Source organism: Rhinolophus hipposideros, assembly GCF_964194185.1.
Source record: "Rhinolophus hipposideros genome assembly, chromosome: 21".
Lineage (NCBI taxonomy): Eukaryota > Metazoa > Chordata > Mammalia > Chiroptera > Rhinolophidae > Rhinolophus > Rhinolophus hipposideros.
Window position 1 is genome coordinate 16,597,193 of NC_138067.1, and position 18,019 is coordinate 16,615,211.

An 18,019-nucleotide genomic window follows, 5' to 3' on the forward strand; every position below is an offset into this window, starting at 1 on the left:
ATAAAGGCAGGGGAGTGGGAAACAAGGAAATTTGGAAGAGGTGTGAAGGAAAGGGTAGAGCTGAAGCAAAGGCTTGTGATGGAGAGTAAATGTCATTACATAGGAAAAGATCAGTGTGCTCACAGATGCGTCCAAAAGCCAACAATTCCATCCCTCCCCCTCCCCTGCCTTCCTCATCCCTAAGAGGCTGTTCATTGCACAGGGGTTTCATGCTCAGGACCCTGAGTGCACCACGGGAGTGGACACCTGACCCAAGGGCAGCCAACCCAGAGGCTGGCCAGATACCCCTACTTTGGCCTGGCTAGGAAAGCTCTACCCAAATAGAGGCAGTGGTAACAGGCCAATCAGACATGCTCTGGAATCCAACCGGTCAGTAAGTTAGCATCAGAGCAGACAGACCTGGAATGAACATTTTAAATGGATAATCTATAGGAATATATTTATAATATGTAGAAATATATCTCAAAAATGCAATGCCTGCAACTTTGCTAAGCATTCATTTGTGATTCTTCTGACCTTTACAAGCTGCTTTGGGGTTATGCTGTCCTATTTACAGAAAATACCTAAGGATACACACTGCAGAGTCTGAATGCTGCCCTGCACTTCTGTGCACCTACTTAACAGTGAAATGCGGTTCGTTCCGTAGGGCCTCTTAATATGGCATTCCTTACAGCAAGAGATTGTGTTTCCCACTGCAAACATGTCAAGCAGCAGGACTTTTCACATACTGCTCCTCACAGGCTGCTAACTTTGAAACAGTATGTTCCTCAGCCAGTTTTCTCTTCTTGGAAGCGACCGAGCACCACATTTTGTTACTAAAACTACGTTCATTGGCCATGGTTTTCAACCTCCACTCAGGTTCCTGACCAGACCTGCTCCTGGGATTCTTTCAGGTGGATGGCAGCCAGTCCTTGGCTATCTGAAACAGGCATGGGCCCTACGCTGCCCTCCACAGTCTGGCCATGGCCCCTGCACCCCACCGGCCAGTTTTCGCCCCTAAGTTCTCAGACCCAGGCAGTCAGGGCTCATAGGCCCCTGCCAGATAAGCCTGGTGGACAGCCCGCCCTCCATCAGCAGGACCTGCTGGCACAGGATGAAGCACTTGGCTGGCCTCAGGCTACAGTGGGTCCAGCCTGGAGCTGGGCTGAGCAGAGTTCTCTTTCAGATGTGATTAGGTCACAGTCTAGTCTGTGAAGGGAGGACATGGGCCCTTTGTGGCCCAGGAGCCACAGGCTGCCCTTGACTGGGCAGCTAGAAAGAAAAGCAAAGTCCCCTTGACTGAAGCACTGACTCAAGTAAAATCCCCCAGATTCATGAGGCCCAGCTGCTTGGCTCTCCCAGGATTCCCGCCAAGGCCTGGCTTACCTGGTCCTGAGTAAACCCAAAAGGAACCCATGTGTCTGTGCCTGGCAGGATGAGCTCGGCCTTGGGGGCAGCCCACCAGTCAGCCACAAAGGCATCTGGGTGCACATACCCAGGCAGGACCTCCTCGAGTGGAAGTTGAATCGGGGTATCTGCACCAACCTCTACTACCCATCACCCTTCATCAATTGTCTGGCAGATGTCCTAATAACAATTCAGGTTCCGAGATGGACTGAGAGGTTTTCATTTCAACAGTATAGGAGCTCTTGTTGAAATGAGTCACCAAGTTACCTTTTTATGTGTATTCGGTCATGTCGTACTGAGTACATCACTATCTATTATTAGGTGGCTGCAAAAGTACTTGCGATTTTTGCAATTATTTTTAACCTTTTAAACCGCAATTACTTTTGGACCAATCTAATACATGCCTCACAGAGGACCACACAGAATGATGGAAGGCCCTGCACCGTGCTTATTAATTCAAAATAAATCTGTTTAAAATACTGTATCTGCAAAATTAAATTTATAGTTTAAACTTTTGCTTTATTTGGTCTTACTTAAAAATACACTCTCCTATCTAGCTTAATATCACAGCTCAGTCATGTCTCCAATTTCCCAATTAAATAAGACATAAGCTGCTCCACACAGCACCTTTATGCCAGTTAGAAACAGGTCGCAGTCTGGGTGGGAACTTGGATTGGCAAGAGGATAACATATTAAAAATGACATCCCCTCTGGGCTGATGAACTGGAACTAGGCAACGCTTCCTCCCAATGGACCCTGCCCAGGCCAGGGCGTGTGCCTTGACAAACACAGCATGTGGGCTGGTTCTCAGCCTCCCTCACCCTCTAATCTAGACCCACTGTGCAGTGCACAACCTGCCCAACTGTACAAACAGAGATTGGGCAATAGAGATTTAGAGCAGGATGCCTGGGACTTTGTTCCTCGATGACAGTAATCTTACTGAACCAATCGGTTAAATCCTGTCTTCGGCCGGCCCTGATGATCTGGGTGTTGAATATTAAGACGTTAACTGGTGAAAACGGGTAGAATTTTTCTTAGAAAAGTTTTTTTAACTTTGTTTTCATTTATAGTGATCTGGTCTGAGACACAACGGTAGATTCTGTAGTCCATTAAAAAAAGAAAGAAACCTGCAGGTCTCCTGCGGGATCCCCCAGAGCTAGACATGAGAGAGGCTCCACAAATCAAACTACTGGCCCTGCTGGGCGCCCCCAGGCGTCCCTCCACTTGGCAATTCGTCATTCTTTATGGGCTTCACTCTGCTAACTAGCTTGGCAGCCCCCAAGGGCCCCAAAGCCCCAGGCCAACAGCTGAAACTTCTCCAAAGCGCACAGCGAAGGCGAGGCATGCGCAGCATCGCCCCAACTCCCCCCCAGAAACCGCCTTTGCGCACCACGCATAACGGCCTCGTCACCCCTCCCCGCACCGACACATTTCAGGACCACACCAAGAGCCACGTGGATGTATTCACCTGTGACGAGTGGGACTCTGTCTCCCCAGTTTCAGCTCCAAGACCATACTCTAAAAGAATATAGACTAATTTGCAAGCAAATTATCCTGACCTCAATTTATTACCAGAGAAATTAAGGAACTAGGAGGCAATTTGACATCCGCCAGCATCAGCGTTTTGTTACAACCCAAACTTTGGGGCTCCCCAGTACACTCACTTGGGCAGTTTGCCGGGGCTGGGGAAACACCGCACCTGAAACAGAACATCACAGGCCAAGACTTGATTTGTCATCATCTTTCCTAAAACACGCCTGAAGATAAATACCATTCATCCTCTCCCCCAAATCATATAAAGGATAAGAAAGATTATCAGAATTCAGAGCTGTCCCACACCTTCACAGAAAGGAATCAAACCCCTCCAGCAGCAGCTGTCATAGGGGAAAGAACGCCAGCCTGCGGCTCAGGTTCCACAGCCACCAACAAACTGAGGCACTACAAGGAAGTCACAGCTTCTCTAGGGGCTAGATTCCTCGCCCATGAAACAAAGGAGCAGCACACGTGGATGGCTTCAAAATTCCTTCTGTCTAAAATTGAGTTTCTGCATTTCAGGATGTTTTGAGCCATCTTGTACCTCCATTACTGATTTATACCATGCTCTCCCCTTGCTATGGAGCGAATTATATACCCCCACCCCACACTCACATGTTGAAGTCCTAACTGCAATGTGATGACACAGGGGACCTTTGGGAGGTCACTAGGGTTGGATGAAGCCATGAGGATGGGACCCTCATGATGGCATTAGTGTCCTTGTAAAAAGAGGAAAAGAGATCTTTTCCTCTCTCTCCATGCATGCCCAAAGCAGTCACCTGACTACATGGCAAGATGGCAGTCACTTACAAGCCAAGAAAAGAAGTCTCAGGATGAAACCTGAGCTTGGTACCTTGATCTTGGACCAGCCTCCAGAACTGATCTTGGTACCTTGATAAATTTCTGTTGTTTAAACCAGCCAATCTATGGTATTTTGTTATGACAGACTAAGATACACCCTCAACATGAATTACTTGTTTTCTTTTCTTCCTGAATTTGGAACTTGTTCCAAACATACTAATACATTAATGTAAACTCGGATGAGTTGCAAAGTGTTTACCAAGCAGCCAAGTGTTAACTGCTGTGAACACTCAACAGGAGAAAATTGGTTTTCAGACTTGCGGGTGTTTATAAACTTCATAAGATAGTAAGTATATCCAAATCTGTTCAGAAAGCCTGCCAGTCCAGAGCATGAGGGACATATGTAATGTAAGGTAGCCTAGAATGAAGCTAGTGCTCCATCATGGGACATCACAGGACATAGGACATCAATCAGAACCAAAAAAAAAAAAAAAAAAAAAACACACCAGCATGAGGATGGGTATGTTGGTGGCAAAGCCAGTAAGAAGAGGGTAGGGAAAAGGGATACAGGACCCTGCCTCACCCCAGCCCACTCACTTCTGGGGTACCTCCTGGCTGGGCAAAGGGAGGGCAGTAGTGGCCTTGTAGCAGCAACATGTTACTGTGGGAAACAAGGAGCTTCAGCCAGGTTGAGGTGGTAGACTTATGTGGAGAGAACATGAATTGGAGAGTGACTGGGCCGGGATGTGGCTGGATGGATAGGAGGCAGGATAAAAGCTAGCACTCACCAAGCACTTCTCGCGGCCATGTTCCATGCTAAACATTTTCCATTCAACCTCAGCCCAATCCTATGGCAGCAGGTAGTCCTCTTACCTGTACTCCTAGCCACTCTGGTCGGATCAGGCCCCTAAAGGGCATGGTCCTAAGTGTAGGTGATTAAGATTTATTTGGGGGAAAAACAGTCACCAGGGAAAAACAAGAAAAACAATAAGGAAATCTAGAGTGGAGTGCAGGAGGCCATAAAGGATGGTCCTCCAGAAACCCAACAGAGCAGGGGTCACCTGTCAGGCTGAAGGAGCAGAGGAAATGGAGAGAGAGGGATGGATGACACTGGGAGAGTCTAACACGCAGGGGTTGGACATTCCCCATCTCAGGATAAATTGTGAAGGATTTTCAAAATGGACCCAAAAGATTATTGAGTATCTTCAATAGAAAAATAGTCCTCGTTAGAAAGAACATAACTTTCCAAGTTACCTGATGCTATGAAATTGTTGCCTTTTATTGTCTTTGAGTTATTTTGCAACTCTGTCAAGTTGTACACAACTGACAGCAACGCAAGCGATTCCTATCTGTACACAGGCAAATGGATTGTCTGCTGGGGAGACGACTGATCCCCTCAAAGCCAGAGCTGCATCTATTTGAAATCCATTCCATCAGGTGGGGTGGGAGGGGGTGGGGGGGGTCTGTCTATTCTTTGATTTTCCCTTTGAACAAGTTGTAACATCTTACTGGTTCCCCCGTTAATAAAATCTTTTACATTTGTATGAGTCATGATTTTATCTTTTTAAAATTATTCTCTAACACCCACAAACAACATAAGTCCAAAGGGGTGACAATATTTTGTATTAGCTGCTCCAAGAGGGAGAGAAAAAGGTTCCAGAGGTCAATAATTCTTCCAAATACTCTGAAGTCTGCAGGCTCAAGAGTATAGGAAGGCAATCAAGTCTCAATTTTTACCTCTCTACCCCTCCTCCACCAGTAAACACTGCCACCAGATTCCTCGCGACTTTACTGGCTCTGATCTCAGCAATTCTTAAATTTCATCAATAATCCAAGGAGCTAGTCGAGCAGGGCTGAGGGCCCTCCCTTTATAATGAAAGCATCGCCGCTCCCCTGACTCTAACAGGTGTGACCCCATGCATGTATTGCCCAAGAATTGGGAGCCAGGAGGGCTCTCAAGGCTGACAGATCCATCACGAGCAGTGCCAGCAGAAGCGGGGAAGCAGAAATGCACTGAGTCCCTGTAGGAGGGGAAAGACATGTCTTTCCTACATCCCAGGATGGGAAAGGACGGTGATGTTACAACAATGTTCATAACCCTCATGGTTGCAGAAACACACACACCCAGGGTCTCCAGTGTGGTCTCTGAATGTTGGCTGCAGAGCTCCCCAGTTGTTAGCTACGGGGACCCTGAACGAGTTATTGATCTCATTACAGCCTCTGTTCCCTCATCAGCAAAGTATCTGCCTCGTAGGATTGTTGTGAGCATTAAATGAGATAACACAGATAAAACAGTTAGCAATCTGGCACATAGTAAATGCACAATAAGTGTTAGTTTCAATATTTTTGATTGAGAAGTAAATTCAATGTGATGTAAAATAAAACCAGGAATATAATAAAACCTAATTGCTACTTCTTAACTCCCATTTGTCATGTCCTTTCCACTCTCATTGCCAAAAGACCATTTGACCTTCATTTCGCACCTGAATGACTCAGTCTCTTACTAGACCTGCTGCTATCATCTCCTTCTCAAAGCCATTCCTCACACCTTCTAACCCAGCATATCCAATAAAAATACGTCAGCCACATATGTAATCTTAAATTATTAAACTTCAAATTAAGTTTTCTAATAGCCATATTTTAAAAAGTAAAACCAGGTAGAATTATTTTAATAGTACATTTTATTTACCCAATATATCCAAAATATTATCTTTTTCACATGCACACAATATAAAAAAATCATTGAGTTATTTTACGTTTTTTCCTATGACATCTTCAAACTCTTGCATGTATTTTATAGTACTTATGCACATCTCAATTCATGCTAGCCACATTTCAAGTACTTATGAGCCCCAGCTTAACTGCTCCCCGTCTCTTTCAGAAAATCCAAATTCATTAGTCTAACAAATCAGGTTCTTTTCAGTCTGGGACTCCTCATGCCTCCCATTCCATACCTTTGCTGGTGAAACATGTCTGGTTCACCTCCTTCCAATCCCTGTCCGGGGCTTGCCCTCGACCCCCAGCACCTGGGATATTCCTTCTCCACAGGACACCCCACACCTTATGCCAGACACTGGCCATCAACATTCAACATGAGAATGTGCCCATTTCCCACAAGACCACAAGGGCTTCCTTGCCAAGCCCACTGTCCCTGGCCTGTATTAGGGCACTTGGCTCTGGTAAGTGGAATGGTTTGTGTACTTTTTTTCACCCCAAGCAGACTGGGAGCCCCTGGGAAGCAGGATTTTTGTCCTATTTGTGTATGTCTAACAGTACTTGGCCCAGTCTAGGCATTCAAACATATATAGATTTTTTTAAAGGGAGAGAATATGTTAGAATTTTGACCAACATCTAGTAGCTACTAATCTTGATCTAACTCTAAAGTGATTTAGCCAACTCACAATCACAAATGATACGCATGTATAGGGTTAGGACTAAAAACGGTTGAGAGGAAGCAGACAAGCTAAAGAAGCAACTACTTCTGGAAGAGCCATTGTTCCTGGGGTTTTGGGGTTTTTCTGTTTTGTTTTGTTTTTTTTCCATTGGCACAAAAATCTCTTAGCCTTAAACTGCTTTTCAAAGTTGTGCTGGAATAAACGGGAAACCACAAAAATGAAGGCTTCCACTACACCAGTCATCAAGTCGTAGAGGCAAGAAAGAAACCATCCAAAACTATCCACATCTGATTAAACTCTGCACATTTTAAGTGTTTATTAACCCATTTAATCCAAATAATTTAACCAATTATTTGCAATGTTCAGAGACAAAATTCTGGATTACAGTATTTCCTACAACTCTCTCCAGCCTCCGGAAGATTGAGGCCTCGCTTCTCAGGCCCCCGTGGAACTGCTTTTCTTTTCATCAAGACCTTTATAGAACCCTCAGCTTCAATCCCAGTGGCCACGCTTTCTTTACACATATTAAGTGTCTGCTCTAAGGGTTCTCAAAATACTGGCTTGGCCCATCCTCAGCGACCCTCTCTCCCAATACGTTAAGCAAGAAGCAGATAACTTCAATAATTATTACAGAATCCCTGGTTTTCATTTTATACTTTCCTAAGCAAAAGGCTTGGCAAAGCCTCTTATGGTTCCCCACTTTTACAAAAAAATCTGTCTCCTAAGCAAAAGCTTCTGTTTCCTAGTAGCAGCAGATACACTTTTAAAACTTACAGTGAAAAAAGGCAAAAATAATTACACTGGCATGTTATTTCCATACTTCCTCCACAATATTTTCCACTTAGGACAGAGCCAAGAAATTTATTTATTTATAAATATATAAATACATGTTATTTTTCCCTTATGGATCCCACGTCTTCAAATAAGTGGACCTTACAAACTACATTCAATAATAATCCATGTTTTCTTCCTTTTGTTAAACAGACACATCTCTTCCATTGTTTCTTCATGTCTTACTTACCATGTGCCAGGCGCAGTTTTAGATACTGGGGAAAGGCAGGGAACTTGAAACACACGCCTCTGCTCTCATGAAGTGATCTTCTTGTTAGATGGTACATAAAGCAGGGTGAGGGGACAGAGTGGGGACTGTGGTGTGTCCTACTTTAGATAGAATGGTTAGGGAAAGTCTCTTTGAGACAGAACAAAAGAACAACAGTTCTGAAGAATAGAGCCAAGTGGACATTTTTGGGAAAGGGGTGGGGGACAGAAGATGGAAGAATAAACCTCAAATGCGAAGAAGTTCATCAAAATGTTTACCAAAGCTTCTGATCAACACGAAATAATCAGTACCATAACATGCCAATAAAAAAAGAAATTGGCCTTATTCTGTTTAATGCAGTTTACATAGACTTTTTGAAATACAATTAGTACCCACCACCTCAGTCTGACTCTCAATCCCCCATTTCTACATTAATAAACTCTGGGCTTCCTAGGGACTCCCCTCTGAAAAGCAGTGACAGACCCTACCATTTTATGTGGAGACAAGGCCACACACGAAAGGCACAGAGATAAGGGCTAGGGCGCCCCTTTAAAGTGACAATTTTTCACACAAAACTCCTCCCCATCAAGAAGTTAAACTGCTTAAAAATAAGGTAATTTCCAAATACTAGAAAAGCAAGATCTTCTCCCAAAGGAAGTGTCTCTTTCTGAATTCGGTACCCTTCCACTCATCTGTCTCCAGCCAGCCTCAGGCCTGCCACCAGCCCGGGACCATTTTGAACTGAGCCTTTGGATGTTGAAATTGGCTCTTCACCACCACATGAGATGCTGAGGCCATCCCCTTGGCCAGGGTGCCTTGCTCTCTTATTCTCTACCTCTCCCAGTCTACCCTTCCTCCTTCGGGACTCTCTGAGCCCCACCTTGCAAATGACTCCAAACCCCAGCTCATCCCACCCTGCTTTTTACTTCTCCTGCCTATCCCCCAGGAATAATCTTATTTTCCAAACAAAAATCTCAGGACACATTGTCAGTACATAGATACTTGTTATATGAATCGCTTTAATTTTAGTGCTTGGAATATTGCATCATTTAAAGCAAAATGATTTTTCAAAACTTAGGATGTACTTACACATGGTCTGATGAGACAGCACAGGAAATTGAGACTGTCTGGGAAAATTCAGACTCTGCGCTCAGTCACAGGCCTTTGACTACTGCTCTATTCTCTAACAAACAACTTTATTTTCCAAAGAAATCTGACATCATCCTACAAAAGAACTTGGAGCTACTTCCAGGAATAAGAATAAAGAGGCAGTGGTAGTGGCTGTGTGTTGAAGGCCAGAATGTTGTTATTTCCAGGTTATTTCAACAGCTCAGGGAGCTAACAGGACCAGCATGGAAAATAATCAGCCTCAGTGGATCACATACGTGCTGCAGCTCAGGTAAATCTAGAAGCACGCCCCTCTCCAGCACCCAGGTAGGTAACCATCCTACCAGGAGGGCGATGGATCTTGGATTCAGCAGGGCACCGACTCGCCTGTCCTTGCCTCCGCTAAATGTCCTCTGAAGTGCCATGGCCTAGGACAGGCTCTTACCACTTTCAAATTAAAAACAAAAGTCCTCCAGGGCTATCAAGAGAGAATTAATTTGGCGCTGGGACCCAGGAGGAGGCAAAAGGTTTTAGTGAGCTCACCATTTCCCTATGTAAGTACTTGTGGGTAAACAAGACCTTCGGTACGTGGTAGGAAGAAATGCTTGACCAATCAAGCATTGAAAAATGCTTGATCATTTTTCAAATGTTCAGAAATTTAATGATATCACCCTGACAGTAAAAGCAATTCTTGAAAAGTAAGGAAAAAAATGATAACAATTCCAAAGAAGAATGTAGGCCATATTAATGAAGCATTCTAATAGCAAAAATATGGAAACCACAATCAAGGGATTTTATGCAGTCTTTGGAAGAAAAAATTTCCAAAGTTCTTTCCATTTGAGCCTGTCATACAAAGTTTTTATTTCTAATTTACTTTAATCATACAATGCTTTTTTTAATTGAGATATAATTGACATATAATGTTATATTAGTTTCAGCTATACAACATACAACATTATGTTTTGCTATTTGTCTATATTGGGAAATGATCACCCCAATAAGTCTAGTTAACATCTCACCAGACATAGTTACAAAATTTCTTTTCTTGCGATGTGAACTTTTAAGATCAACTCTTAGCAACTCTCAAATATGCAATACAGGATTATTAACCATCATTAACCATGCTGTACATTATATCCCCATACAATGTTTTAAATAAATAAAATGAAGGTAAAGTCCTTTCAAATTGAAGAAATTTTGCCATTAGCAGCACCCAATGTATTAAGCACCTGCTATTGTGCAGAATGTTTGGGTCTTTCTAGTTTCTTCAAGAAGTCTGTATTAATTATCTAAATCATTCTCCTCAAGGGCCTCCAAATTACAAAGAAAGAAAAGTAATAAAAGGTTAAAGATTATGGTCAGTACATTAGCCATAAAGCTAATCTATACTAAGGTAGAGCTAATAACAGCTTACATTTTAGTAATTTTTGAATAGAAGATATTTGCATGTGGTATACAATTCAAAAAGTATGAAAAGCCATACCGTGAAAAATCAATCTCCCTTCCCGCCTGGACTTTGGTCACCCATTTTCTCAACTTGTATCACCGCAGAGATAGTCTATAATGGCAACAGGTTCTGATGACTTGGTATGTGAGAGACACTTCACGAAGGGCTTTGCATGGAAGTCTCTCTGGTGTGGGCAGTAGTATTATCACTGGCCCCAATTTCTAAGTGAGGAGAGTGTGGCCTGAAGTGAACAGGCCATTGGCCAAAGGTCTCATGGTGATAAGAGACATAAAGTCCAAACTCTTAGAACCCGTCCCCCAGTAACCCCCCAACACACAGGTATACACACACAGAGCTCTGGACAAAAGTGACTTCGCGTTCGGTTGTTCCCTCTGCCCTGAACACTCTTCCACCAACCTTCTCCATCCATTTGCTCAGCTAATTTAACTTTACATATACATTTTACAATTAGTTTGTCTCTAAAAAAATCTTGATGGATTGTGGCATTGTGTTTAACCTACAGATCAACTTGTGGAGAACTGGCATTTTAACTATAATGAGTCTTCCAACCCATGGACACAGTATGTCTGTCCACTTATTTTAGGTCATCTCTGATTTCTTTCTTCAGTGTTTCGTAGTTCTCAGTGTGGGGATGCTGCACATTTTGTTAGATATGTACCTAAGTATTTCATTCTTTTCAGAGCAATTATAACTGATATGGGTTTTTAATTTCAGTTTCCAAAGATTTGTTGCTAGAATATAGAAATAGAATTGATTTTTGTGTGTCGACCTTGTATCCTGGGACCTTGCTATAACTCTCTAGGTGCTATTTTATAGACTCCCATGGGATTATCTACATAGACAATCACGCGCCATCTTCAAATAAGGACAATTGTTCTTTCTTTCTAATCTATATGACTTTTTACTTTTTTGGCACTGGATGGTGAATACCAGTGGTGAGAGCAGATGTCATCACCTTATTGCTCATCTTAGGGGGAAAGCATTCCCTCTTTCACCACTATTAGCTGTATGCATGCAGGGTTTTAGTAGATGCCCTTTTGTGGGTTGAGGGAGTTCCTTTCTCTGACTAGTTTGCTGGAAGCATTTATCATGAATGAATGTTGAATTCTGTCAAATGTTTTTTCTGCATCCATTGACATAATCATGGTTTTTTGTTGTTGTTGTTCTTTATGTGCATATGCTGGAATACATCTATGGATTTTTTTTTAACGTGAACCAGCCTTTTGTTCCTGGGATAAATCACAACTGGTTGTGGTGTACTATTCTTTTTACATAATACTGCTGGATTTGAGTTCCTACTATTTTGTTGAGGATTTTTGTGTCTGTGTTCTTGAGCACGATTGGTCTGTAGTGTTCTTTTCTTGAACGATCTTTGTTCAACTATAAAATAGATGTGTAGTATACACTTTCCTGAGGTCTTGGATGATAATTTTACTATTTTTAATAGTCATAAAAACTTAAGAGTGGTTTTATCTTTGCTTTTCTGCTAGACTTAGACTCCAAGTCCTTGACCGGGAAGACAACTTCCAAAGATAACAACAATCTTACAAAGGGAACATGAGACTGTTTTACCAGGAGCCACTTTAAGGTAGATCTAAGAAAGCAATGCAGTGAAACCCACGACTTCACCGTCATCACCTGCACAACCCCGCCCTGCCCCAGAAAGTCCCCCAGACAGCAGGATCCACGAGGGACTGTGCTTGACTGGCTTTGGATGAAAAATAAACATGGTTTCCATCAAGTAAGAGATATATTATAACCCTCCCCTGAAATGCAAATAGCACATTTGTCTTTGAGTTACCTGGGAAAGTAGCTATCAAACATTCACTCCTTCAAAGCTCAATCAGTCATTATCTCCCACATGCTACTATTGAGGAAGCCAAAACCCAATAGGGTTAAGAGATTTCAAGATCAGCAGAACTAAAATTTGAATTTAAATATCTCCTATCACCCAACTTTGTTAGAAAACGTCCTACACAAATGCAATGCAATGTCAGAATGTCAATCAGGCATGGGAGGAGCTCAAGAAAGGGATGTGAAGCAAAAGAGCTCACAGAGGTGTCTTTTCAGAACTGAAATGCTGATTCTGCTCGTAGCACTTTTAAGAAGACCTTTCCTCTCATCATGGGAACCTACCAGGGCTGATGAGTGAGGAGCAGGAACACCGCAAAGGAGCTGCACACCCAGAAACAGCACATTGCCTACCAAGAAATCAAAACCCTTGTGAGTCCATTGCTTCAGCATGTACAAGTTACCCAACCCAAAAGGTCAACAGGCTGCCCAGAGACCAGAGAAATGTCCTTGGACTCAAGGTCTCCTGCTCTGCTAGTATGTGAAAGAACTAAAAATGATGTGTTTGGGGGGCGATAAAGAGCACACTCCAAAACCAGACAACCTGAGTTCAAATCCCAGCTCTGCCACACACTAGCCAGGTGACTTTGAAAGACTCATAACCTCTGTGCCTCAATTTCTTCATCCATAAAATGGGAATGACAACAGTAGAGTAAGAACTCACTAAATGATGCCAATTGTTATTATTTTTCAGAAAGTCTTGTCCAATCCAGGCAGTCCTTCTGACACTGTCTTTACACCATGGTATATGTGATAGCATGCCTTTTCTCCCAACCCCATCCCAAGAGCAAAACTGTTTCAACAAAGTTGATGGGGGGGGAGCAATAAGAAAAAGGCCTACATTAACTATTTCATTAAATGATGTCTGGGAGCTAAAAACCAGTAAGCACTCATAGAATCCACACTCATAAGGAAGATGGTAATTTAAATCAATAGTTTAAAGTCTTTTTCCATAAAAGTACAATTTTACTGTTTGATATAATAACCAAAGGAGACGTTCTCCCCAACTAAGAGATAGGTATGAGTTTAATTTTTGAAAGAGATAATCTATGAAAATGCACTGATTCATTTTCATAATATGTCAGATTACTTTCACAATCAAATAAAATTCCATTTAAAATATCAATTTAACTTTTAAATTGCTAAGAAGTGACCTATCTTTAATTCAAATATATAATTACAATTTAGGGTTGGCATTTTCACAAGTTTCTTTACAGACAGGAAATATCAATTAGCAATAATGATAGCTAACGTTTCTTACATACTAACTAAGTGCCTAATAAACTAGGTGTTAATTTCTACATATTACCTCATTCTCTTAATCCTTTGAGGGAGATATAGGCTCATTTCAAAGAATAACCTCAATCCTGAGGTTGACCATTAATGGTTCTGACAGAGAACTGATTGCTAGCACCTATGTGAGGTTTTAATACTAAAATGATTAAAATGATATAGAAAAGACTCAAACTTTAATGTGCATGTGAATCACCTGGGGAATCTTGTGAATATACAGATTATGGTTCAGAAGGTCTGGGATGAGGCCTCTTATTCGGCACTTTTTTCTTTTTTTTAGTTTCCAAAATTTAACAATCCCCATAACTATTTTGTAACTACTAATTTGTATTTCTTAATCCCTTCACCTTTTCTAACAGGCTCTCAGGTGCTTGCGATGCTGCTGACCACACTTGGAGTAGCAAGGATCTACAGGTTGCTATAGGCCACAGACCACAAAAAAATGTCTATAAAAACTAAAAGGAAAAAGAAGTCAAATTGTTCTCAAAAATCAGGTTAAAATTGATGCATATTTCTTGTTGGGATTCTGAGCTTTGTAACATCTTAGAAATATCTTTCTAATGAATTTTCTTTTCCAGTTTAAATTTATATTCCAATTTCTTGGAGTTTGGGGGAGGGGTTTCCACGAAAAACCTTGATTTTTATCAAAGCTGAGAAGCCAAGTACAAGGAAGCCTGTTTCAAGTTGCCATACCCTTTAAGCAGGTCCCCAACCTGCATTCAGCCATGCATAGCATACCTCTCGCTGTTTAACGTCTAGAGATTAGACAAATGGCAGAGTTAGTTGAGATTTTAGGGGCTGGGCCCCAAAGTTCTTCCAGATGAAAAGGAAAGCTCTACAACAAAATAACACTTTACCATACCACTGGCTTCCATTTCTGGCCTTAGGTGACAAAGTTCCAGCAATGAGGTGATAACTGCTGGATAACATTTTATACAAACTACTGGGTTTCAATTCTTTTACCAGATCCTTTGAGTAACAAGTTCTATTTACTTTCAAAAGTCCATAGAGTAAACAAAGCAAGGTGCTTAGCAAGGCCCTAAATTCTACCTAGGTCCAAGTTCCTGCCCTGCTCTCTTTTATTCACTTCTGATTATCTCTACTGCACTCAAACATTGGCTAGCTGCCTCTTTTAAAAGGCAGTTACACACTTCCACCCCCACCCTATTCTTTTGGCTAACAGCAATGCCTAACTACAGAACCAACATATCTCTGAGAACATTCCAGCTTATCGGATAAGGTCAGTTTAAAATTCTAGAGAGGGATAACCTGCTCCAATTGTCTTCCCTTAGAGCCCTTCAAAAACACCCTCCAGCAATCAGCAGAACAAGCCTTTCACCCAGGAGAGAAAACAGTGATGATTCTGCAATTTACAAACAGTGAGACCTTTATTTAAAGGGTGTCCCCATATTATATTATTTCCAAAGAACGTTTATCTACGTACTCAAGTCAGCACAAGAAGCCCAATCAATGCTTGGAAGAAACAACGTGCACATATATTACAGCTCATGCAAATGGCTTCTCTGCCTGAGAAGTCTATAAAGTTTTGCTGCCCAGCGTCAGGAGGCCTACCTGTGAAGGGCAATATCCCCACGGTTTTTTTCTGAAGTGGAGCATGTGCTGTCCACAACAGAGCTCAGCAACTTTCCAGAGAGGCCTCTTACAAAACCATAAAAAGGAGGCAGGGCTGACAGACCCCTGCCCTGAACACCCTAGAAGCTAAAAATACGAATTCTGAGAAAGGAACTCTACTATAGACAAGACCAACAGAAAGTTTCCTGTTTCTGTTACCTCCCAAACTGGCTGCCCTCCCAGAGTGGTTTAACTCTAGATACCAATTGGGCAATGCCAGCCACGGTGCTGGGGCAGAGGGCTCAGAGATGCAGGTTCTGCCTCCTAGGTTAATTAAGAGGAATCAAAACTCTGCAGTATAAACTGGAGACATTCGTGAGCAGATCCGAGGCTCCCTCACTGCATCTAGGCAACATGCCTCCATTCAACAAACACGTATTGAGCGTGGTCCATATGCTAGGTACCGGGGAGGACACCAAGCCACAGTCCCCAGGGGTGGAAGCAGACAGAGAAGGACCATCAGAAGGGGTGGAGGTTGTGCGGGCCCGAAAACCTGCCACACGTTGCTATGACCAGTAGTACCCAAGGGACAGCTTAACCCCTCAAGCCAGCTCCGCGGACCACCGAGCCCCAAAATGCAACAGGCTCGCGACAGCGAAGGCGGGAGTGGACAGGTAGGCCCTGGGGCAGGTGTTCAAGTAGGAGGTGCACACCTGAGGTGGCAGGGCTGGAGAGGGCAGAGTCCACAGAGGAGGGGGAAAGGGCGGCCCGGGGACCCCGTGAGGGAGGAGGGGTGCGAGGAGCCGGGGGTCTGGTCCCGGGAAGCGGGTGCGCTGCAGTGGCCGGCCGGGCCTGCGCCCCCCGAGTGGCGCGGGGAGGAAAGGCTAGGCCGCCTGCCCGCACCTGGGGCCCCGCCCGGCACCTACCACTTGGGCGACCTTGAGGCAGCCGAGCGCACCGCGCAGGTAGTCGGGGTCGCAGCGCAGGCCTGCCAGCCCGCGGCGCTGGCTCACCGGCTCGGTGGTGGGCTGGTACGGGCTGCTAGCGCCCGAGATCATGGAGGTGCTCGAGGCCTCGCCCTCGAAGCCGTCCAGCTCCTCGCCGCTCCGCATGTTGCCGCCCGGCCCGGGCCGCGTCGCGCGGCCGGCCCCCGGCGCCCGGAGCTGGCGGGCTCAGCGGGGCCGCCGCATCGCCGCTGCCGCCTCCTGAATGAGCGCCCGCGGCCCGCCCCGCCGCCGCCTCCTCTGCGCCCGCCGCCGGCTGCGGCCGCGGATCGGTCCGCTCCGGCTCGGCTCCCGCCGCCTCGGCAGCGGAAAAGGAGGGAGGCAGGAGCGGGCGGAGAGGGAAGGAGGCGGGAACCGGCGCGGCGGGCCGGGAGGGGGCGGAGCGAGGGCCCGCCTGCCGGCCGCTCGGCGGCGCTCCGCGGCTCCGGCCAGGCGGAGGTGGCAGCCGACGCCGCGAACCTCGGGAGGCGGGGCGGGGCGGGGCGGGGTGTCCTCCGGGCCCGCCCTCACCTGCCCGAGCGCGGGGTCCCGGCCGCGGCTCTGTGCCTGGCGATCCCCGCGGGCGAGGGCACGGGTCCCGGAAAAGGGGTCATGGGGACCGGGAGGAACCGGGGCAGAGGGGAAGGGTCGACATGGACCCAGCCGGCACATAGTTGCTGTCCCAGGGCGCTGCCTCAGTTTCTCCTGTGGAGGCAGTGGGATCCTCCGTAAATACGCTGGGGAACTTCCAGGTGAAGACCAAGAAGCGCTGCGCGACCCCGGTGCTGGGAACAGTGCGCTGCCCAGAGTGGGCCTGACTCGGACTGTTTGGCTGACAAGAGGGGTGTAAGTGTCTGGGCTCCCACACAGGGCGCCTTGCCACAACTAGTTCTGAGGCCAGGGCGGAGCAGGGCAGGAATGAGGAGTACGGGTGAGTGGGGGTCGCTGTGGTACCGGTCTGCGGGACAGACACACGGTCAATATTTGTGAATAATTCCCAGTTTAAGCTCTGAATCCACCGGCCTGAGAAGGGGCGCTAGCACACAGTAGACCCTCGGTGACTAAGGTTAGTTTCCTCTTTGCTGAAAAGGTTTTGCGATCTCTTTCTAATCACCAAGTCAGGTTAAACACAGGCGTTTGCGCGAAAGGGCATTAATTAGGGACCAATTTACAATTCAAGTGTGAAGGCGAATTTGAAGCTTAAGTAAAACACTGACTTTCTAAGAAGTCGCTTTCTAAGACTGTCGCTTTGGTTGAACTCTTCCACACCACAGATGTGAGGAGAGCTTCCCAAACTCTAGGCACTTAAACAAGGCACTTCACGAAGATTATTGTTGCCATTTTACAGGAAAGAGGACTAAGGCTCTAGAGCGGAAGTAACTTGTCCCAGGCCACATGATTAGTTGCTGAGCAGAGCCCAGGTTCCAACTTTTTTCACTATACAATGTTGCCTAAATACAACTCAGAAGGAGTTGTGAACTCCAAGCTGAGAAGCAGTAAATATATACTATAACTAAGGTGATTTCAATTTAAAGGGCTCTCACCTTTTGGTTACCAAAGATGGGAAAATACAATGACTCTAATTAATACT

General features: G+C 44.8%; 1 protein-coding gene across 1 annotated transcript in view; it reads right to left on the minus strand.

Moving 5' to 3' along the window:
- CMTM4 (CKLF like MARVEL transmembrane domain containing 4) overlaps positions 1–16,705 on the minus strand; it is a 51,630-nt gene extending 34,925 nt beyond the window's left edge. Inside the window, exon 1 of the mRNA XM_081030818.1 lies at positions 16,372–16,705. Within this exon, the coding sequence (XP_080886944.1) occupies positions 16,372–16,557 (186 nt within the window). The 5' untranslated portion in view covers positions 16,558–16,705. The remainder of the gene's footprint in view (positions 1–16,371) is intronic.
- Positions 16,706–18,019: the final 1,314 nt, after the last annotated feature.